Source organism: Protopterus annectens, chromosome 3.part0 (genome assembly GCF_019279795.1).
Source record: "Protopterus annectens isolate FY-2018-M chromosome 3.part0, PAN1.0, whole genome shotgun sequence".
In the NCBI taxonomy this organism is placed as follows: Eukaryota; Metazoa; Chordata; order Ceratodontiformes; family Protopteridae; genus Protopterus; species Protopterus annectens.
This window is the reverse complement of record NC_056731.1, coordinates 793,970,772-793,996,070: the sequence shown is the minus strand read 5'-3', so window position 1 is coordinate 793,996,070 and position 25,299 is coordinate 793,970,772. Positions and strand designations below refer to the sequence as shown.

Here is a 25,299-nt window from a genome sequence, read left to right as displayed (position 1 = left end):
ACACCGCAATTGCCTGTAGAACTGACTCATAGTAAATTTAAATGTAAGAAAATAAGAAAAAGTAAGCAAATAATATGTGTGTGTGTGTGTGTGTGTGTGTGTGTGTGTGTGTGTGTGTGTGTGTGTGTGTGTGAGTGTGTGAGTGTGTGTGTGTGTGTGTGTGTGTGTGTGTGTGTGTGTGTGTGTGTGTGTGCGTGTGTGAATATACATACATGCATATATATATATATATATATATATATATATATATATATATATATATATATATATATATATATATATATTACACCCATACATGCACAGAAAATGCTTAAAACCAGTTTTCTTTTTTTTTCTCTTTTTCCAGATATAATTGTAAAGAGAATAAAGATGCAAATCAAGTGAGAAGCATAGCTAGAGTGGGTTGAAGGGGGCAGCCACTTCAGATGCAAAGTGTTAGGGGGCACAATTTCCAAATGCCAGTACGGAAATGAAACATTGCTTTTGCTGTTAGGACTGAAGCACTTACTTCAATGGTTTGTGTGTGGTATAACTCGTAGTACAATACTATTTTTAAAAGTAAGACTTTTTTTTGCTCCTTAGAGTTGGGGAGCACAGACAATCTGACACACGTTATGGGAATGATGAGGAGTACCAGACTGGTGAAGATTTTTTTTTTTTTGCTTCTCAGCTTTGAATTGTGGGGTAACAGATTATGGAGCTGCACTGGGTGGTAAATAAACAAGCTACACCTCTGAATCATGTAATAACAAATCGAAAAATGTTAAGCAGTATTTTTCTTTCTCTTTTTTAAGTTTTCTTTAGCTTGCTATAAGAACATTTCTTCGTATAGTCTCGCTGTCATTTCCAGGGCACCAAAATAGAACAAAGAAATGTGCATGGCAAATTCTGTTTTATAGCCAGGATACATCCTAACTTCCAAGGTTTGAGAAAACTATATAACACCATAGATGCTGAACTGCTGAAAATATCTGGTTAGAAGTCTGAGGTATGCCTAGTTCCAAATGTACCATTGTTTCCTGCAATGATCCTATTACTGATACCTTCATTAATATTGCAATTACCTCATTGAGCTAAACGTCATGTTATAATGAAAATGAAGGAGTTTATTATGATTTTTAGGCTAACTCCAAAGTACTGTCACATAAAATAAACATTGCATGAAGGACTACTGCTGAGGTCTTGTGTATTGGCATGTCTTTATAAATGGAACTGTATAATAATACACAACTGTTTGAAAGAAAACATCATTAAATAACTATTCTGAAAATTTCATAACAATATTCCACACAGTCAGTGTATCAAGGATATCCAAAATCAGAGTACAGTAAATGAAAAGATGCCCAATGCTGAGAGTAAAGAACACTTTAATACCAAAAAGCAAATAAAAACAGATAAGCGCTTTCACGATTACTCGCTTCTTCAGACCTTAAAAAACAGTATGAAAAAACAGGCCTTTAAATACATCAAGCATCCAATAAAATGAATTAAAATCAATTAAAATTATTAAGTGCTAACACATGTCAATGTACAAAGCCTCTTTTCTTTAGGAGAGGCTTTAAAACAACAGCACTATTTAAACCAGGTGGTTCATATGCTTTAAAGTTAACAATCCATTTTAACTCAGTAAGTTCAGTCTCAGTGCTAAAATCCCCTCAAGTCCCTGCAGGACTGACAAGCTGTTTTAAATTCCTGGTGTTTTTGAAGCAAGAAAAATAACGTACTACATCGCTGTAGTATGCATCCATCCCACGTTACTAGGAACATGATTAAAAATCAGGTTCTTAGGTGCATGAGATTGCATACTAATGCTGATTCTTTAGAGCATGCCTTAGGAGTACTGAAGGTAGATTTATTGAAGAGGGGCTATAAGAGCAGCAAGATAGATATAACAATTAGAGAATTGAATACATCAGCTGGTTTTAAAGTAAAACCCTATTTTTCTGACAGTTCCTCTATTATAGTGAGGGACACTGAGGTTAATAGCACCAAGGGTGTGAATAGGGATTGTCTGACTTATTTGGCAGAAGTTAGTGAAGTGTGTGAAGTCATAAAGAAAAATCGGTCCATTCTGATGACTGATCCCTCTATTAGTGACCATATAAAACCAGTTCCAAAATTTTGCTTCAAAAACACCAGGAATTTAAAACAGCGACTTTGTTATAAGCACACTGAACCATATAGGCACCTCACCTCTAAGCGTAAGGGCACTTATGCTTGTCGGTCCTGCAAGGCTTGCAGTTCTATATGGTCTACACATTGATCATACACCCATTAAGCATGGAACCTTTACATCTATCCTTTTATGCAGACTGCTGTACGAAGAATTTGGTCCATATGGCTAAGTGTAATGTATGTGACTCATATTATATAGGGAAAACAAATTGTATGTTTAAGGAAAGGATTCTGCAACATCAGAATGATATACAGAATAATAAGCTAACAAATGCATTAGCAAAACATGTATCTGACGCTGGTATAAACCACAAGGTCTATATTAGAACATTGAAGTTTCAAAACTTAGAATGTTCTAATATCGACCCCTGTTCAGCGAAAGCTGAAAACATCGAACATACAGAACAGCAAATTTTTTCCTAGGGAAAAAAATCTGCTGTTCAAATACACATACGCACAAAAAAAAAAACACATACGCACAACACAAGCACACCAAACAAACAGCAATCCACACACATACACCTAAAATCTTACACCTAACCCTACACTAAACCATAGACACACTGCAAACTAACCACTTACCTTAACCCAAACCCTAACCCTAAGGTCTGTCACTATCGCACACTCACCTCACCCACGTCCTAACTCTAACTCATCTACCCCGCCCTAACCCTCATGTCCACACAGTCGCACACATTCCTAACCCGCACCCTAACCCTAACTAACCTAACCTGCACTCAGTCGCTCACCCGACCCGTAACTTTCCACCACAGCACTGAAAATACTGAAGCAACAGAAATGGACAACTGAATTTCTTCCCTAGGAAAAAATTTGGTTTTCTGTTACTTTGATATTTTCAGCTTTCGCTGAATAGGGGTCAATATTAGAACATTCGAAGTTTTGAAACTTCGATGTTCTAATATAGACCCAAATCACAGCTTTAAGTTCTTAGTACTACAGAAAATAAATAAAAGCCTAAGAGAAGGGGATTTGAGCAATGAGACTGAACTTGCTGAGTTAAAATGGATTGTTAACTTTAAAGCATATGTACCATCTGGTTTAAATAGTGTTGTTGTTTTAAAGCCTCTCCTAAAGAAGAGAGGCTTAGTACATTGACATGTTAGCACTTAATAATTTTAATTGATTTCAATTAATTTTATTGGATGCTTGATGTATTTACAGGCCTGTTTTTTCATACTGTTTTTTAAGGTCTGAAGAAGCAAGTAATCGTGAAAGCGTTTACCTGTTTTTTTGGTATTAAAGTGTTCTTTACTCTCAGCATTGGGCATCTTTTCGTTTACAGTTTTTAAACCAGGCTATGATGTTTAAGCTAATTTTTACCATGGACAGTGTATTAAGTAATAGGGCATGCAATACTATGTTATAAGCTTCAGATGATTTTAGGAACAGGGCGCTAGTAAGGACTCCTTGACTCTTATAAAGGTTTATAGTATTTAAGAAGGCTAGTAAGGTTGTTCGAGTGCTGTGTTCAGGATCGAAGCCATGTTCTGTTTGTGATATGAGATTATTTATTGTTAGATAATCTAAAATTTGCTTATGAAAGTTTTTTTTTTTCAAACTTTTTGAGAGGGATGGGATGATGTAGCTATACATCTATAACTGGCAGGTAGTTTTATATTCCCCCCCCCCATATGTATTGCGATGAAATATGATTGTTTCCACAAGATGAGTATATATTGTTTAGGTACTGATCTGTTGATAAGCATAGTGATAGGATATATTATGGTGTCTGATACTATTTGGAAGTATTCAGATGGAATTTGGTATGGTGCAAAGTTAGTGAGTTTTAGTTTCTGTATCATATTTTTCAACACTTCTCTGTTGAAGGTTAAAGATGCTTTATTTATGATTAGTAGCTCTGCTTGTCATGTTTTGGTACTGTTGGTTGTTGCATTTGACTTGTGGTTATAGACATACCTCTCAACTTGCAGGCATTGAAAATAGGAACAAAGGCCCTTGAAAAGTAGTAACATTCAGCTAAGCATCTGGATTAGCTGACAATTTACCATAAAATTTTAATATCAAATAGCATATAACTCTTCCTGCTTCCAGTAGGAATGTGGGATGGTTTTAAAAAGAGAGTAACAGAGATGGTGGAAAATGTAAGCACATTGTCAAAGAGACATTATAACATATATAGACTTTAATGAACTGTATTGCAAAATTCTAACACAGGGACATTTATTTCTGCTTATGAAAAATGGAAATGTCAGATCTCTGTCCTCTTTCTTTAAATTATTGTTACCACTAGTATGTTGGGTTGCCACCTTTTCAAATGGCCATAGTGGGACATTTGCAGGACAAACATCGGATTTTAGAGGCCGACACATACCCACGGTCAGTACAAAGGTTAGAACTTAAATTTTTACCTAAATAAAACCTTATTCTTGTAGCAGTTTAATTACTTATTATGTTTCTTGTAACATTTAGGTCTTTACGATAAGAAATAACTATTTTATGCAACTGTTACATAAAATATGGGACATAATTATGTCCTACAATCTCAGGACATTTGCCCTTTTTAATATTTTTTGTCAGGACACAACTGCCCAAAGAGGGACTGTCCCTCTCAAAGTGGGACAGGTGTTAAGCCTACTAGTATGTCAGTCATGTAGTGTGGCTTTCTGTGTACTAAACAACTTTAAAAAATTGCATGGGATAACAAGGATGCAGAAAATTGTGTGAAAGGGTAAGTCAAATCTGAAAATAGGAATGTTCCTCTAAAACATGAACAGAGAGGTCTGGTTATAATGTAGTAGTTTAATTTACAAACTGTATTAAAGATAGAGTCCTTAAGTAACAGGGTTGGTGTGAGTTTCTTCCTGGGTGTAATAACTTGTTATAGTATTCCAAGAGTGTTTTTAGATTGTTTTTGTAATTTGTTTGCAGCGTGTAGAAATAGTTTTTCTTGTTCTGTAGTTTTGTTTTTAATTGATTTTTAAAGAAATTTCTAGACTTGAAGTGTTTGACTAGAGATTTCATGCTTTGTTTCTGATTGTCAGTAGCTTTTTAGTATCACGGTTCAACCAAGATGGAAGAGTCATTTTTACTTTCATTTTCTCAGAGAGGGTCGAAGGAGTTAAGAATGGACAGGAAGATTTATTAAAGCAGCTAAAAGTATTTAATCGCGTTCTGGTTGCATGGTTTTGAGTATACTGATCATGCATCTTTTAGAAATGATTTGTTTGAGTGTACCTAGGTGTAAGTGACATTTTTGTGTTTTTTAAATTGGTTCCAAATAATGTATGTGGGATGATGGCCACTTAAAATATCTGGTAATGTTGCTGAGGATTGTACATTATTAATTTATTTTGTTATTATTTGGTTTAGTATGATAGTTCATTAGTGTACTTCTGGGTCTCTGCTTGCTGATTCGCAGGTTAGCCAACATCTGCCTCTCATTAGTCAGATCCTGTTAATGTTGTTCAGTAGGGAATGACTTTCAGAACAATATCAGGCCTCCCCCTGCCCATGAAAGTGCTTAACAAATGGTGTATGACCATCAAAATACAGTCAGAATGTAACAGCTGTGTGATTAGGCTGGCTGGTCACTTTCCTTTCAGTTTTTAAACTTTATTAATTGTGGCATTTTCAAGAAAATTAATGGATCAGCTCTGAGTCAGCTGTGGCAGCATGTCAGAGCTTTACACTTCCCCCGTATACTGCAAATCCATAAATTCCAGCTTCATATTTATAGATTTTTGTGAACAATATGACAGCTATCATTAAAGTACAAATGTGTAGCACAGCAGAGCGTTTCATAAATATGCTACTTATGTTGCCAACTAGCATGAATTTTGGATGATTTTAGGTGAACATGGCATAACTCAGTCACATACAAAGTAGGTTTGATTTCTTATCTACAGATGTGGTGGGGTAGTGAGTGAAGAAAGACCCATAGGTGCTGCATAGGAGAGGAGTCACTGAGGTGCTGTGGCCACAGTGTTTAGCAATATGCCATAATATTATGATATACAGCTGGCCCCAGCTCCATGATGATCCTGCCATTTAAGAATCAAAATAGGATCTCTCAAGTATATTGGAAAATGAATAATCATTCTGCTATGCTACATATACTACAGATATGAATTAATTCCTTACACCACTTTGAAAATGTATTAATAATTGTGGTAGTGTGATATTTATGTATCTGACTGTCTCTACGCTATTGGTATGGCATGACACAAATAGTTGTCTGGAACTTAACACTAATTTGCACCTTCTCAAAAGCTTTGTGAATCCCAACCCCTCACACAGCATGAAATAAATACCTTGCTCACCTGTTCTGTCCCTCCTCTACCTAGATCTATGTTTTTAACACTGTAGCCCTAGCCCAGTGCTCTTTCCTTCCCTTATGGCATACAGTATTCACTGTTCATAGGGCTCTGCTGCAAAGGTTCTTAGCATCCTCCTTGGTATTCACTGTGAGGGTATCAAGGACCATAGCCCAGGCTTATCTACATACAGACTATGCTGGGATCCATCAAAAGGGATTCATCTGTTTTCCAGCACTTTTAACCTCTTTGTGTTCACCGTGCTCTGTTCACTTACCATTCTTGCAATCTGTATGACTACAGCAATATTGCATGGATACTTAGGTAAGAAAGATGGTTTCCACAAAGTCTGGCCAACCCTTTCTTGCAGTGAATTACTTACTTTCTCATTCTAGATGCCCACTTATGGCAAAGCACTAAATGTTCTAGATTGTTGCTAATCCACATAAACTATGCTATGCCTCTCCCATTTTATACTGTAGTGTCTCCTCAATGGATTATTTTATGTATGCAGGTATTTATTGTTTGTTTACCAGAATGGTCTGGCTAGACCATGCAAGACCCCTTTTTGGCAGAGACTTTGGGACAAAAGCTCCAAAAAATAAAACTACAATAAACTACAATAAAAATTTAATAGTAAAAAGCAAACAAATGGAATAAGAGTATTTACCTGCAAAAACACAAAAAAAACAAAGATTTTTCAAGTTCAGCATAAAATAATATAAATATTGGGTCTATATTATTTGAGTGAATGCTTAACTGAGTGAATCGCTATTTGTCAAACTGAATTAAGTGAAAGCTCAATTAAGCGAATGTTCAGTTAAGTGAATTTTTTGAATTTTTTTCACAGGTAAAGGATGTGGTTGGCCATCATCAGGGATTTGCCCTTTTCACCACTGTAGTGCAATCTCGGAGTTGGTATATTCAGTTGTTGGGGTGGTGGGCACAGCCCTCCACTTTGCAGAGTTTTACATTTAGTTTTGTTTGCTCTGATCAGTCTGTGGGCAGCTGTCTTTTTCTCTGGGAAACTTAACCAAGTGTTTGCTTAATTGAGGTTTCGCTTAATTCAGTTCGACAAATAGCTATTTGCTCAATTAAGGGTTCACTCAAATGATATAGACCCATAAATATCACCTCTATGCAGGATAGTAAAAATTAATGCAAAGATGGCAGAATAGTATTAAATGAATATTGAACTGGGAATGCAGACTGAATGGAATAATGATTTTAAATATTGCTTTTTGTAAGGTTTAATCAGATTCTAACTTCAGCATTTTGTCTTTGAGATGTAAAAATAAAAATAAAATGTTTACAAGTGCTCGAGAGCTAATGCAGTTCTAATTTAAGCATAATATTACTTCCAACGTGTCTGGAAATTTGCAACAGAGATCATAATCACAAAACGCATGGATATCTGGCAATTTTGCTTCGTATTACAGTTTTTTTCCTGATCATTTATCTGATTTGTCTATTTATCTGTTAAACATTCTTGTTTTTAGAAGAGGAAACATCAAAGGATTATAATTATGACTCTCACTTGCAGGTCAGACTATAGTGTCCACCTCTTAGATAAACTGTTACCTGATCTCAGAATTAATTTTGAGACATGAATTTGACAATGGTGTGGAAGTAGCTTATATGTAAACTTTATTTTTAGCTTTAAGAAGAGCTCTGAAAGCACTCTTGTAAAGGTCACCCTGTAGCCTGGCAGCTTTGGACTGCAGTCTGTATATATTGGCATGGTGTGATTAATTCTACTCATGACATAAAACTGAAGGCAGGAGGAGTGAAAGTCTTTTGTATTGAAAAAAAATCTGCTGTGCAAAATGACATAATACAGCAGGCATACTCCAGATACTATAATCCATTACATAGTAGATGTTTTGGTAATAAATAAGACAAATTATTTTTTTTCAGATACACTCAGTGAAGGTTATAGCCTGAAATGTGAGTTCATTTTCATTATCTTATAATCCAACATATAAAATTTCACACTCAGCAGTACTTCAGTGTCCTTTCCCTGTTTTGCGCAAAACTGTTGATGAGGCAAACTTATTTCACAAACATTTAAAAAGAAGTTTGCTGACAGAAAATGGGTGCAATATACATTATCAAAACCTTTTCCTTAATGACTTAGTGTAATACTATTAGAGTACTGTTGTGCCCTATCTTCTATGTACCCGATGTCACAGACATCGCACAGCAGCTTTCCTTCCATACAGTCACCTGCCCATATTTGTAAGCTAAAATATTTCCGCTGTCATGATGAGGTTCTCTGAAGGACATTTTCCCTCAGAAATCTTTTGCTTCTATAGAGAATCTGCATGTCCTTTCCTTGTTTATGAGAATATCTCTCAAACACTTAGTGCAAGAAATCTGTATAAAGCCAGAAACATTGGTGAGACAAAGGCCCCAATTTTTTTAATATTGCTCTTACTAACTTAGAAAGATGATAGAGTATCAAAGTTTACATTAGCATACATTTCATGAAGGGTATGAAGTCTGAATCACAAATGGCAGTTATTGTTTAGTGACTTCAATCCTCAATGATTTACCAGAAAAGAACACATGTTTATGAGCAATAGACCAAAAATATGATAAAACAATCTGGACATTCTGTGAAAGCTTTTTCAGTCGAGAGGTATGTGCATGGTAGGGTTTTGCTGGGTGTTCCAATTTCCTCCCTCAGCCCAAAAGCATACCATGGATGAATTGCCATTCCTTCTAATTGCATGTAGGTATGTGTTCTGTGTGAGTTTGTTTGTGAATCCTTTGATGCACTGGCACCATGTTCAAGATTTGTTCCTCTGTCTTGCACCCCATGATTGCCAAGATAGGCTGTAGCTCCCCTGTAACCCTGACATGGATAAAGCAGATAATTAGAGAATGGCTGAATGAATGAATCCAGTTCGCTTCTTGCAGTGGTCCTAGTCTGATGTTTCACTAAAACGTTCACAACCTGCCCATCCCCTGGGCTTTCAATGCAACACCTCAGTCCAGCTTTTTATAAGGAAAGGCATGCATTTTTACTCATACTGCTACACGTATTATTTTCAAATTGAGAGCCATCATGTCAAGTGGAACCATTTATTGTAAAGGCATATCAAGTGCTCACTATGTAAAAATTCAGCTTGCTTCAATGCGCATTTACAAAAATGCAGCTACTGTTTCCCTGTGACGCATACATATATGCGCAAACACTCAATAATTGGCATGGCATATCTCAAGCTTGCAAATGAAAGTTAAATAAGTAGCAACAATAAAAAAAGAAAATCTTTTCATAAAATGCTCAAACGTGGTAATGCAAGTATGGGTATATAAATAGATGTGGACCTTTCATTAGCAGTTGCCTAATAATCCACCATATGAAAAGACATGTTGTTTAACACCTTATTTTACTCATCTTCAATCTTGCTTCAGTTTACATCCCTTAAATTCTGCTTGTACGTAACACTTAAAGCACTTATGCATACTCTACTCTGTAATGTTCATACTCTCAGAAATGCAGTCATTTTTCTATAGATGCTATTCTTCTGTACTCTACAGTGTCTGAATTCAGAGCTGACATAAATCACTTGTTATTCTGACTTTATGTCACTTATTATTCTGCTTGAAAGAGCACAGCCAAGATCATTAATTGGAAGTTTATGATCATGTTATTTTTTTTCATCTGGTTGCCAGAGTCTGCAGACTATATAACATGTGTTCTCACATACGTGTAGCCTACAGGCAAAATGTGCCTGTGTGCTTGGCCTGCAAATGTAAATGTTTGTTATCAGATGCATTTGGGCTGCAGATTAAATCACATGTTGTTCCACGTGTTTGGTCTATGGACTGTGTCAGATGTGTTGTCACATACATTTGAAGTATCTTTTTGAACAGTGTCATGAAATGATTCTGAAAAGTTTGATTTAAGTTAAAACAGGTAAAAAAAGTAATATACAGTATACTGAGCAGGTTTTTTTGAGCTACCTAAGATACTGACCTTTGAGATTTCTGCCTTTTCTGGCAAGCAGCATTCATTTTTTTTCCATGGTGCACCATCAGGTGAGATCCCATTTCCAGAACAGAAACTCTCATGTTTATCTTCACTCGGTCACCCATCCAAGGGAAAAGTCACTGCATACCATATTCTACTATTCATCCAAAGCTGCTGTTACTATGTGCATTGATTCCAAGCAGCTGTGCACCATGCTATAGGCATGCGCAGCTCAAGCATTATCTGCTCATGTCCCTTGTGCTGCCTGAGGGCTGATTATTGTTCTCATTTAAAGCAGAGGTGCTCTGTACAGCATTTCCTGCACACAGCCTCCCTGAGAATGAAGGAAGAGGCCTGTTATAAAAAATAAATATATAAAGAAATATGAAGGTATTTTTCCATTACAAGATGTCCACAGTTTCCTGCTAATTCCTCAGTTTGTTTTTCACTTACTTTTGTTTTCTGATGCCTATGAGTCTCCTATTAGCCCATACATTGGTGTTATGCATTGGGCTCAATGACTGTGCTGAGTCTCTGCATCGCCTGTTTTTTTTTCTTATTTCTTGATGCAGTTGTAGTAAATATGAAACATGTCTTGATAGTGTAGCTTTAAATCTGTGATATTTAAAAGTTTGGGGTGATTTTCTGGACAGCATTAGGCAAGTGTCCCAGTTCACTTTACTGACACTTAAGTCCTTCTCTCCCATGATGAAGGACAGCATTTTTTGTTCAACAGTTTGTAAGTGCAACTGATTTTCTTAGTGCACTTCCATTCTGTAATATTGTCAGAGTTTCTTTGGATACCCTGACCGTTCTAGAAAAATAACTAGAAAGGGTAGATGTGTACCTTCACAGAAAAATATCTCTTGAAGAAGTACTGCTTCCTCACATATTATATTAATTCACTGCTTAATCGATCAATGTTTGTAGAGCTAGGCAGTTGGTGAAAAGAAGAAAGACTGTTTACATTTTTCCTTTGAAAAATGTGGCATATTATATCATGCATGGCAGTACACAACATAAAACTTCAGGTTTTATTTATGTTTGTAATGATGGCTGTGCAGACGTTTAGGTTCAAAGTTATCAGCAAAGGGACTGCCAAAATTTGCTGACCTACTGGAAAAGGGCTGCATGACCCTGCCTTCACAATTTTCATACAAGTTTGGATACAGCTCTGTGGTGGTGGCAGTTTTATGGGTCAGAAGTTTTTCAAGCAATACATATAGTATATCCAGGATTGGCCAGGATACTGTTTATCAGGAGAATATAACCTTTGTCTTCATGGTGAAGGTAAACAGATCTCTGCCACTTTCTGTGGAAAACAGATAGCCCCCTTTGGTGCTGCATTACACCTTAATACTGTAGAGAAGTTTAAACATTTTTTTTGTCAGACAGTAACTGAGTATACATGCTTATTTTGATGAATGATTATGCTTTCACAGTCTGAGTGTAAAGTGATAAAATCAGTACAACAGATTTCGTGGCTTACTCTGAAGCCAGAGAATCATTCAGTGCATAATTTATTATTATACTTGAATTTATCTCAGGTAATATGTCAGGAACTTAAATAAGACAATGGCTGTGATTTATTGTATGCAGTCTCACTTGTGTGGAATCGGATATGTGCAGACTGGTGTAGTGATGTAGTGATTTTATAGTCCCAAACAACTTTACACGGCAGTGAGGCCAAATGCACAACGGAAAATAAGTGTAGGTACTGCATAATGACATTCAAATGAAATGTAACAGTAAAATGAGATCTTGAAGATATTAAAATATATATGAGGTGAACACTGCTGTGATTCATAGTCATATATAGGAAAAATTGCAGAGGTCTGTGTACCTGCCTATAAAATGCAAAGCATGCCAACAATTGTCAGTGCAGATAACAAGAATATTAGCAGCCACATCAGCTTTCACTAAACAGCACACCCTAATCCTTAGCATCACTGGTTCCCACCTGTATGCAGGAGATGCCATCCAGCACCAATGTAAATGATACCATCAGTAGGTAACCTATCCTAATGTCAATGATCAGGATATTATTGGTCACTTTAGAGTTGATTGGGGCATTTTGTACATGTCTAAGTTGACATGTGTTACCCACACATGGAGTAAGTAAGTAAGAATGAATGACCTTCTGTACCTATGGAGTCCAAGGTGCAGGAACCTTTCAGAAAACAGCTCGAGACACACTGGATATTTTACAAACCTACATCTCCAGAATACCCCAGAAGTTCCTTTACCTAATGCTTCTACATATGGTAGATTGTACATGGCTTTCTAGATCTCTAAAGGAGAGAAGTAAGACCAAGTATGCCATGTGCAACACTGCAAACTTCCTGATGTACAGGGTGCCATAGAATGCACTCACCTGGAAATAAAGGTCCTGCTGACTACCAGTCATAGTGTTTTGTGAACAGAAACACCATTCTGTGAAGTGCAAGGTAGTGTATGGTGTGTGTGGAAGCACAACCAATTTGCACACACATACCTAGGCAGTTTGCATGACTCACATATCGGGTATGCATCTCAATTGTATTAACACTTCTTACATACTGTGGTTCTGCACGGTCATCTTGCTGGTAAATATAGGCACTATAGCTCGCATTACTGTATACAGCTACATGTACAGTATGTCCAAATGTAGAAACCTCCCCACTTGTTTATATTCTGTTGCAGATGATTCTGACTTGTGACTTCCATACGGAATCCACAAGTGTAAGTCTGCAGCACCATAAAGCATATCTTTGGCCTGCCTTGAGACCACTTTTGTTGGCTCAGTGTGCTTGGAGGGAGACTGGCTTGACACATCTGCAGGAACATTCAGGTATGACCCTAATACCACCTGCATGATGTTCTTAGTATACTGAGTGCTACATAATAGCATATTGGTATTATTGGTTTACACACACACACACACACACACACACACACACACACACACACACACACACACACACACACACACACACACACACACATATGCACACACACACACACATGCACACACACACACGTGCACACGCACACACACACACACACACACACACACACACACACACACACACACACACACACACACACACACAGAATACTTTCTAGGGAAGGCTGTCATATTACGCAGTACTCCAGGTTTCTGTTGGTTGGTTATAAATGCTCATTAAGACCCAGAGGAAATAATTCCCCCAGCTTGATAATCCACTTTTTTCATTCTTGTTCAAAATATCATGCCAACCAGTTTTATTAGCCCGGTCCCTACTTATCCTGTCAATAAACCTAAAAGATGCTGTAGAATGGGTCAAGGAATGTTTGTATAGTGCATTACTAGGTTTTTCCAATCTAATATCACTGAGGTGTTCAGATATCCTTATCCTTGCTGGGTGAGAAGTTTGTCCTATGTAAAAAGTGGAAGATGTGCAAGTAGCTTGGTAAATAACCCAATTGGTTCCACAGTTGGACAGAAACCTGATGTCAAAATCCAATCCAGTATTCTTGCTGGTGAACTGTTTGGACTTATCCACCCTGGCACAGTGAACTCAATGACCACATGGATAACACACCTGCAACAAATCACCAGTTAGAGCGCTGGCCTGTGAGTTTTTTGTGGACATTTGCATTTTTGGGGCCATCCACCTGCCGTACTTACAGGAGTCTTTCATTGTACTACTGGCAGTTTGCAATCTTCTGCAAACATGGTTAGCTTAGGGCTCTTGACATAGGCCTTGACTGTTGAGTAGGAGATGCTAAAAAGGAGCAGAGCCAGCACAGAGCCTTGAGGGACTCCACTAGCTACTAGCCTGTTTGTGGAGCAGGACTCCCAGTTCCTAGCTTCTGGGGTCATATCTGAGACCCAGCTGGTTACCCAGTGTGTAAGACTGGGGTTTGAGTTTGTTTACAATGCTCGAGTGGAGTATCATATCAAATACCGAAGCCAGGTTGAGGTAGGGAATATGCACCATTTTGCCATTGCCCATTGCCTTGTTGATTTTCTTGAAGAGAGTGGTCATTAGTGGAGTCTCTAGGGGGCTATTTGCTGGGTCTGCTCCTTTTGGCATCTAATTCTTTGAAGTCTAATGGACATGCTTTCCCCTGATTTTGAAGTGCCAGAAGTAGATTGTGAAATTGCATGTGTTTTTTTTTTTTTTTTCAGATGAGTCCATGCATTTGATTAAACATTTCCACTATGGCAGTTCTGTGGGAGTAAATGAGATCCAGCTGGAAATGTTGAAGATGCAGCTGGACTTGCAAATCTGAGCAAGTGCTGACCATTTTCCAAAAGGGGAACAAAAAGTTTGTTTCAATTAAAAATATCTCACACTTCTTACACTCCCTGGGAAAGCAAATACCAAGATGTTGCTAAAATCAGACTTTATCCAACAGCAGAAAAACTCCAGTTTGCCACTAAATATCACAAAGATTCAGTTGGACTAATGCAGATTTTGTCCTGGCCATGGGGCAGTGGATCAACTCTTTATGACTACACAGATATTGGAGGGGCTATGGAAGCTTGCTTATACTGTCCACGTGTGTTTTATGGACTTGGAGAAGTCATATGACTGTGTGCCCGGGAATGTCCTGTCGGAAGTGCTACAACAGTACATGCTCTTATGGCCATATTCCTTCATGACATTCATACCATGTTTTTGAAGAGTAGAGGTGTACCTATATTCTTAAAAACATATTCTAGGCGAGCATAAGACTGAATTCACTAAGGATCTCTCATCTCCTTTCCTGTTTGTGGTTTTCATGGACAGAATAGCAAGGCATATCTAAGGTTTAGTGAGCATCTAGTTTGGAGATGCAAGGCTTTCATTTATATTGCATACAGACAATGCTTCCCCACTGCCTTAGGTGAGTGCCATCTCTAGTATACACTGGAGCATTTCTCTGCTGAGCTGAAGTGATTTAAAAACAGAGATCATGGTTCTTGGATGCTCTTTGCAGGTGAGATGAGAACGTGTATCTAAGGTAGAGGTGTTTAAGTTTCTTGGGGTCTTGCTCATGAGTGCAGGTAGACAGGACTGGAAGACTGAACAAAAGACATAGCACATTTGCTGTCACTGGATTTTCTCTATGAAGAAGGGAGGCAGAATACGAGTTGAAACTAAATTAAATGAGCTCCAGTAGAAATATTTTGCAGAACACTGCACAAGGCAAAATTAATGAAATTAAAATTAACAGCATCCATAAATAAAGTTTAACATAGGTTCATAAGTGGTTATTGGGCTTGCAGTCCAGGGGACCAGTGAGGAGCCTATCCCAAAATGCCATTTTTTTGAAACATTGTCTTATTGAATGACTTGCTCCAGAAGCATAGATGGTTCAACCAGCACCCTGTGCCAGTACCATGAACCAGTGCCCTACCTCCTCAGCTCTTTAGGCATTGTAGTGATTAGCTTATTACTGGCACACCAACCAGGTGGCCAGATGCACAACATGTCCCAAATCCCTCCTGCCCAGCCATTCCGGTCCTATTTATGTGGCCTGCCCCAACTGTCCTTCATTTTATTTAAAAATAAATAATTTCTTGTTCTTTTAAACTGTAGCAAACCATTGCTACACTTTATACCCTGCCTGCATGGAGTGCTATGCTGCTAATGTTTTAGTTAAAAAAAATTCTAATTATGAACTGTAGCAAACTGCTTGCTATAAATGTAGTAAGCAGTTGCTACAGTTTATACACTGCCTGCAGAGAAAAGTACAGTACTCAGGTTTTAGTTTAAAAAAAATATATTTTTTCCCTTATACTGTAGCAAACTGCTTGCTACAATCTAGCATCTAGCTGCTACAGTTTAGACCACACATGGAACACTTCATCACTCAGGTATGACTACAAATGCAATAACGGTGTTGCATTAGAGATAGGATCAGCTGATCATGCCCTCTCCAACACTTTGCACCAGGAGCAGTTGCCCCTCTCAACCCACCCTAGCTATGCTATTGACTTACTCAAGGTCAAACAGTAGGCAAATGAGGGCTGAGGGAATCAAACTTTGTACCACAGGAACTACAGCTCAGATTCTTAACCCTCTACAAATGGCCAAGTGAACTCAAGAACTAGATCTAGTAGCAGGGTGAGTATCTGGCTTCAGAACATATACATATACAACATGGGAATGAAAATTAGCTGTTCAAGTTGACACAATAAGAATGACGAAAAAGCAAATGGTTCTGCTCAATCCTTTATACAGCTTGAAAAATACTGAAAAGAGCATCACTGCATGGAGAATGCCAGGCTGAAACACCATGATTTTGAAAAAAGAGAATGCTCAAAACAATGAAATACATACACAGTTCTCCTACAGGACACAGGATTATCAGATATATTTTTTTAGCTCCAAAGTGGATTTCACTGCAGTATACTGCCTTCATTGTTTTGCATAAATAAATGCAAGCAGATATACATAAGAACATAGAAACAATGCTAGGCAAGTGATCACAGTGACTATAGGATACCTGTCTGTACATACCTTTAAGTAGACACACTTAAAAGTTCTTGACATCCTGTAGAAAACTAATTTCTAGTAAAACAATGCATTGGAAATAAATTTACTGACAGCATAACAGTTTAAACTATAGCAGGAGCTGGCATTTAAGGTTCATTCCAACACATGCTACACTGTAATTTGGTAATGGGGGGGGGGGGACACAGAACCTCGTGTTTAATATATTTGCACTTTTCAGTATAGGGACCTTGGATTCCACATTTATGTAACGATTAGTGTTTTCACCTCATAACACTCAGTGCTTGGGTTAAGTTGGCAGATGTGTGCCTTCTGTGTAAAGTCTAGTTGTCTTTTCTTCATCTATTTAGGTTTTCACCAGGTGCCAATTTTTTTTCATATCCTAAAGCCATGCTGTTATACAAACTAGAGATCTTCTAAACTGCCCATATGGTTGCATGCTGTATGAGACTGGATGTACATGTGCATCCTGTGACAGGCCTATGCCCTATGTAGAATCTATTCTTTGCTTATGCCCATTGCTTACAAGGATAGGCTCCTGCCACCTCATGGCATTGACTAGAATAATGTGGGCTTTGGAGGATGAATGAATAAATGAATGAATGTGGAGGGTTCTTTATCACAATGCTTATGCTATACTTTAGATTGTTGTTATACTTACTTAACTTTATGCTGAAAGGCAGCAGAGCCTATGTATTCACATTATGGCCCCCCATACTGAAACATTCAGAACATGATAATTTTGTTAAAATCTGGTTTAAAATTAATCATGGAATTTTGTCTTCCTACCATGACTAGTATTTGTAGCAGAACTTGGCAATTCTGTTTGTCTTCCACATAATTTAAAATACATGTACCTCACGAAAGGATCCTGGCAGGCTGCAGAATTTGTAAATTGCATAAACAGGTACCATAGCCATCGAAGATACAGCAATGCACCAGCCTATGGTATTGGACCATTCTGGAAAGACGTATTTTCCATAATTGGGAGGCTTGAATGTCACAAAGCTGATGACAACCATGCACTGAAAAATACAAAATTATATTTTTAGATCACTAGCACAGGAATAGTCATAAACCTTTCATGATTTATGGCTATGCAGAGAACAAACAGACAGAAATAAAACACATCTACTTGACCATTAAATACCAGAAAAGAACATACTTTTGTATTAATCACGTTTATATTACAAAATCATTAGCATCTCAAATGGTTTCTAAGTTGCACTGCTGCTGTCAGTGCAGCCCATGCAGTAAAATGTAATCAAGAAAAATGATTTAAAAGATGAATAAATTTAAATTTAAATGAATAACAGCCTAACCAATCTATGACTCATATTCAAATTAGGTACTTAGCCTCCTTCCAAATCAGCTGGCCTGACTATTAGCCAATCCATAACTTTTATTCTAATTAGGGACTTGGCCTCCCCTCCAATCAGATGACCCAAATATTAGCCAATCCATGACTCTTATTCTAATTAGGGACTTGACCTCCTCTCCAACCAGCAGGCCCAAAAGTAAGCCATTCAAGAACCATAGCATCACCCCAATCATAAGGGCTGTTTTCACCACACCCCTTGTTTAGGGTTATTTAAACAGCTCAAATTGTAATGGGTTTCAAGAAGAAACACTACTGAAGTCTGATAGAAAAAAAAAACATTCATTACTTTGAATAAAACAAACAACTTAAGGCTCAAAGAAGGATTGTTTTATGTTTTCATTGCCCGATTTTGAGAATGCATTTAAAATCAAATAAAATAAACACTTTAATATGTTCACTAATTTTCAGAAAACTGAAATCAATGAATACTGGATTTGTCAATATTTGTATTTTGAAGAATAAAACTATATTTTATGAAACATTTTTTGCTTTGCAGCCCAAATTTTGTAACACAAATACAGGCTGTATAAGGGGCAGCAGAGGATGTGCTGGGTATATCTTTTCACAAACAATGGCTTTGAGAGTCACAGAAATCTGGATCGTGGTATGCTTTTCAGACCTAATATCTGATTACCAGCCAGCAATACATTGTATTTGCTTATGTGAAATTTGCCCCTCCAAAAAAAAAAAAAAAACAGACACACACACACACACCGCAGTTTTTATACCTGTCTCTACCCTATCTGCCTTCCCATGGTTCACTCCACCCTAATAATAGTTGGAGTTACATTATGGCATGTATCTATTAGGCCATGGTGGGTTGGTGTATCCCACACCCTCCAATCCTCATTACGATATTGGTGTCCTTACGGCACTTCACTTTATCCCTACCACCACTGGTAGTATTACAGCACTTTAAAGACTATTCTCTGGTGTCTAGTGCATCCTCTCATACCTGATCTCTGTACTACCATTGGTGCCATTATAGCACTTTAAAGACTATTCCCTGGTGTTTAGTACATTCCCCACCCCTTGGTCCCCATACTATTGTTGGTGCCATTATGACACTTTAAAGAGCATTTCCCCAGGTGTCTGGTGTATTCCCTCACCCTTTATCCCTATTTTGCTGTTGGTGCTGCTATGACCATCTAAAAGTAATCTCTGATGCCAATTGGTCCCCTTCCAACATTCATGACAGGAAGATGAAAACAACCTTTTGGCCATGTTCTCAACACTGTGATATGGCGGGGATGGCCATGCTGATCTACATGGCTAAGATACTTCTTGAATGATTTGACTGTGCAGATGGCTTACATGAGTTAGTTCTGGGAAGACAGAGAAAGAGAGAGAGAGAGAGAGAGAGAGAGAGAGAAAGTGCATGGCTAATTAGCATATGCCTCTCCCCCAGTATGCCTCATTAGAATTCAGCACAACCATGGGGCCAGCCCTTCATGGTGCTGCATGTCATGTTAGAGGACTGTGCAGCACTGTGTAAGAGTGGTTGCTGGATTGGGGAAAGGTACTGCAACATATACACAGAGGTGTGAACATTGTGGTGCCATAATGACCCCCCCAGACAGTTGCTGTTTAAATATTTTAGCTGAGAGTGTGCTTTTATTGATTTTTTTTGTATGTTATAGACATGATAATATTTGATGTAAACCAAAGTGTCCAGAGTTTCTGATTTTAAACATATTCAGTCAATGTAATCTGAAGGTTTTGATAGCAACATAAAACCTGTTTGGAAAACTGTACAGAATGACACTATTGAGTTTATTGCAAGATAATAAACTGCTTTCACTGGTGTTAGAAGTACACACTTTTAAGACATTGCACCATGCATATCATCTTTATTGGAGATAATAATGGTGCTGCCTATAAAGAGTCATACATGTTAAAGCACTGACAAAATGTTCCAATAAAAACTAAAAACAGTTCATGGTGTTTGAGCAGCAAATAGCAAATAAGTTACTTAAACAGTACATATGAAACAGAAATTCTCTTCTGAATAGACTCATTGTAATCCAAGACTGAATCTTAAGTCAAGTCCAATGTAGTAGCCACAAAAAGACATCAGCTGTTGCTACATTCGCAAGCAAATAAAATATGTTATAAATCCACTAGCTATAAAAGGAAATCCACCAACGAATGATCCAAAGTCCATTAAAACAGAACTTTATTATTAGCATGAGAACAGGTTTAATGCTTTCATCCTAATAAAAAATTTGGAGGTTCTGAAGAAGTAAACTGTTTTGTTAGGATGAAAGTGCTAAACTTGCTCGCATGTATTACTTTATTTTATTCTTTGGTGGTGTTAATAATAAAGTTCTGTTTTAATGGACTTTGGATCACTTGGTGGATTTCTTTTCATTGCTGGTGGATTTAAAACATTCCGTTTGCATGAGAATATAATAATAGCTGGTGTCCTTTTATGGCTACTACACTGAACTTGATTTAAGATTCACTCTTGGATAACAGTGACCCCCGGATTCACTATTCTTCTGTGCAGGACTAGCTTAGTCCTGCACGGAAGTGGCTGTTTAGGAGCAGGGCGGCAGCGCGCCATGCATATTAATGAAGGCACGCTGCCTGAGCTCCTAATCTTACACTGAGCATGTAAGAGTGCAGGGGGCATGTCTGAGAGCAGAGCTCTCAGAATATACATGCCCCTGCAATGAAGAACAGCGGACAAGGCATAAAAGAATGAGCGAGACCGCTCATAGGTGTACGCATACCCCCAGCAACATCCCCCCACGTGTACAAGAGCAATAGTTAAAACAACAAATATAAAGATTTTTTTTTTTATGAAACAGATTAAATTTAACCATAAGTGCATGGGTTTGCCCATCGCTTAGCTATGGTTAATGCAGCTTAAATGGCAGAAGAGGATAAAAAACAAGATATATGCAAATGAAGCAGTACAGCAATAGTGTAGTGGGCAGAGCATTCACCTTATGAGCAGTCATTCCCGGTTCGAGTCCCACTGCAGTACATTCCATTTTCCACATCAAATCACTTTATAACCAATATTTTTAGTTGCATAACCTACTAAATAACATATATGTGTGAACTGAAGTACTGCATTAAATGCAGATGTGAGGTATCAGTATCATAATGTTGCAAAGTCCACAGATAATATATGTGTCCAATATAGTATATGTACACAGGAATCAGGTTTATAAATGGAAGGTAAAATGTTTACTGAATGATAACTCCATACAGCTTCCAAATTTCCCACCTTCCCAAGAACCATTAGACATTACAGTCTAAATTAGTGCAGTGGTAAGTGGGAGTAAGCACTAGTAAGCAAGTGTAAGCACTATTAAGCAGTATTAAGTGGGAGTAAGCATATGTAAGCACTAGTAAGCAGGTTTAAGCCCATTTACGAGGGGGTAAGCAATGTGCAGACAAGTTAAGCAATATTGAAGCTAACTCTCTGTAAACATATTTAACCAAAGGTTATTATTGCTTACCCTCGTGCAAACCTGCGCAAACCAGCTTACAAGTGCTTAAAAGTGCCTTAATCACTCTGTATCCAACAGCCTCTGTTCTGCCCAGAAACAAAATAAACAGCCTTTGCAGGTCTTGAACCCAGGACCCTATACACTATAGTCACAGTAGTTAACCACAAAAATATCACAGCAGTACATAAGATTGAGGTATCACCAAACAAATCCTCTCTATAGTAAAATTAAACTGAACATGTGAAAGGAATCTATATACAGTTTTATGTTCTATAACCTACTACATAACATAAATATGTGAACTGTAGTACTGAAGTAAGCCCACATGTGAGGTGTAATTGTAATAGAGTGTTGAAGTCCCCTATTAAACAGAAGGACCCCATACATTGTACATACACATGAATCATGGATACCAGCCATATATATACATATATATATATATATATATATATATATATATATATATATATGTAACATGTAACGAATAATAAATCAATGCCAAAAGCAAATATAATGCAAAGTACATATTAAGCAATGCTAAGCATTGCACAGGCCAGCTTAGTAGGTGTAAGCAATGCGTAGGCCAGATAACTCAATTTGCCCAGTAGTATACCCCTTTAAACAATGCCAAGCTTAGGTAAGCAGGTTTGCCCATAGCTTAGCCTTTTCAAAACTGTCCAGTCATGGCAAAGTGCAGGAAATTGGCCATATTTAACCCAACAGGCGGGAATACATCTCATAACTGGTTGCTGGGTGTAGCTTCCCCTTGCAGGCACCATGTCTGGAATGGGAGAGGGAGTGCACTTTTGGGCGCAGTGCTGGGGCATCCAGGAGTCCAGAGTCATGGCAGGACTCCTTGTCAAAGACCATGAACAGAGACTGCTGCAGGGCCAGTACTTGGGTTCCCAATATAATGCGGAAGCCTGGGACCATCTCGCCCATGACCTCACCAGTGACACTGGCATACCCCGAACCGGTGAGCAGGTCAGGCATCACTATGCCGACCTAAAGTTGTGAAAGGGGGATTTCTTGGATTAGTGGATCCAAGAGGCTAGGATGACAGGGGAGGTCCCAGTAGTGTGTAAGTATCACTCCACTACCTGTTTAATAATTGCCAGCTCATGTATATTATGGATAGGTATGGCTAAATATTCCTCATGTCCTTCACAGAGGCAAGTGAGCAGGCTGTGAACCAGGAGGCCCACGGCTGTTGCTTGGAAAGGTTGCGACCCAAGGCAAGTTAGCAATACTCTTGCATGTACTGTCATAGGAAATAAATCTAACTGTATTAGTAAGTCAGTTGCCTGTATAAAACCTGTATTGTTTAAGGCAAGTACTGCATACACCAGAGAATATGGCAGGAAGAGTCTCATATAGGTTGTATGTAAATAAAAGCATAATAGTATGACAATGAAGGTCTAACTGCTGGACATTTACTCTGGTATCATATGGTAATGTAGATTTGCAATTACTTAATAGTACTGTTGTATTAATCACTGTTACCCACAGTGTGCAACTTAAATAAAAAATGTGTAGGAATGTCTGTATATGACTGGTATAATCCCCAGAGGTCAGCTAGTACAATTGGGAGAGACATAGACAGAAAGCAGTGAAAAGACGGGCAACAAAATCCAAATAGCACACACAACTGAGACATGAACTGTTGTATTTTTAGCACACACAGCCATGGTTCAAATCCTGGGAATGGCAGTAGTCTGCATACAGAATCATACCCCACAACTGTACAGATATGTCCAGAATGTCCAGTAAATTGGTCCATATCTGCTGCCTGTCACTGTGTCCCCCTGGGAAATCAGTGGGATGATCCCAGACGTATAGGCTGCAAACAAGAAATACAACTGATTGTCACACATCTATAAGAACAAACCTGTCAATCTAGCAACCCCCCCAAACTGTTATGAGAGTAAGTCAAGTATGTCCCATCTACACCCTCATGTTGCCAAGCTGTGACCAGAGTGTGTACAGTAACAGAGTGAGATGTAAGTGCACAATACTAATGTAAAACTGGTACTTTGTGTGGCAACAGTCAGGTAGTGCTAAAAACATTGCTCCAGCAGGTCCGTCAGATATGAACACTGTGCCCAGAAATAAAAGATACCCTGTACTGGTACTGTTTTACTCTGGTATTGTATGGCAATGTTAATGTTGCAGTTGCTTTGATTAATAAGGTATTACTCATCACTGTCACCCACAATCTGCTACATAATATAACTGTCTAGGAAATCCTGTATAAGAGTGATATAATACAAGGTCAGAGTGTAAAACCACAGGAGAATTATACACAAAAATTTGCTAAGAAATATACAGTAATATCCATATAGCACACACAACTGTGATAGACAGTGTTTTAGTGTTAGCAGACACAGCCATGGTTTGAATCCTGGGAGTAGAAGTAGGCTGCATACAGAATCATACCCCACAACTGCACAGATATGTCAAGAATGTCCAGTATATTGGCCCATATCTGCTGCCTGTCCCCCTGTCCCCCTGGGAAATCAGTGGGGTGATCCCAGATGTTTAGGCAGTAGACAGGAAATACAACTTATTGTCACACATCTATAAAAACAAACCTGTCACACTACCAACTCCCCAAATGTTATGAGAGCATTAGGCCAAGTATGTCCCATCTGCACCCCCATGTTGTCAAGGTGTGACCAGACTGTGTACAGTAACAGAGTGAGATGTAAGTGCATAATACTAATGTGAAATCTGATACTTTGTGTGACAACATTCAGGTAGTGCTAACAAGCATTGCTCCCACAGATATGAACATTGTGCCTAGAAGTAAAAGATTGATACCCTGTACTGGTACTGTTTACTCTGGTACTGTATAGCATTGTGAGTATTGCAGTTGCTCTGAATAATAAGATATCACTGATCACTGTCACCCACACTATGTTACATAATATAACTGTCTAGGAAATCTTGTATAAGAGTGTTGCAAGTCACTAAAGGTTGAAGAGGACAATAGTCTACATATGTCCCGGTTCACCTGCATGTGGTCAAGACATGGCCAGAGTCTGTGCAAAAAGAGATGGACAGGTGTGTGCATAACATCAACCTAGAATCTGGGCATATGTGTAGAAACAGTTAGTGTTAACAAACAATTCCTCCACAGTTATACCAGGTAAGAGGTGTATACTGCAGGTAAAACCAGTCCATGTATATAGTTGTCGAGAGCCATATCATTGTCCAAACTAAGGCAATAGGATAGTGTAGTAATACTTGTGAGGTACAGATAACAGCACTGACTAGGAAAGTAATGCAAACTACAGGAATATACTAGTTATTAATTTCCCACCATATCTCCAACAATACACTAAATACTCACCTCAATTGGTATGTGATGACTTCACTGTCATATTGGGACATATTTACTATTGTTTGATAATTATTTAAATATGTTTCTATGCATGTGCTATATTGAAATACTCCAAAACTGGTGGCATGGTGCCATCAATGTACCTGCATACTGTGGTTATTACCACTGTGGTCCCACATATGCATATGTTCCATT

General features: G+C 38.1%; 1 protein-coding gene across 1 annotated transcript in view; it reads right to left on the bottom strand.

Moving 5' to 3' along the window:
- Window positions 1–25,299, bottom strand: part of SLC6A3 (solute carrier family 6 member 3) — an 881,868-nt gene that overhangs the window by 202,214 nt on the left and 654,355 nt on the right. The window contains exon 13 of the mRNA XM_044065141.1: window positions 17,774–17,941. Within this exon, the coding sequence (XP_043921076.1) occupies window positions 17,774–17,941 (168 nt within the window). The remainder of the gene's footprint in view (window positions 1–17,773; window positions 17,942–25,299) is intronic.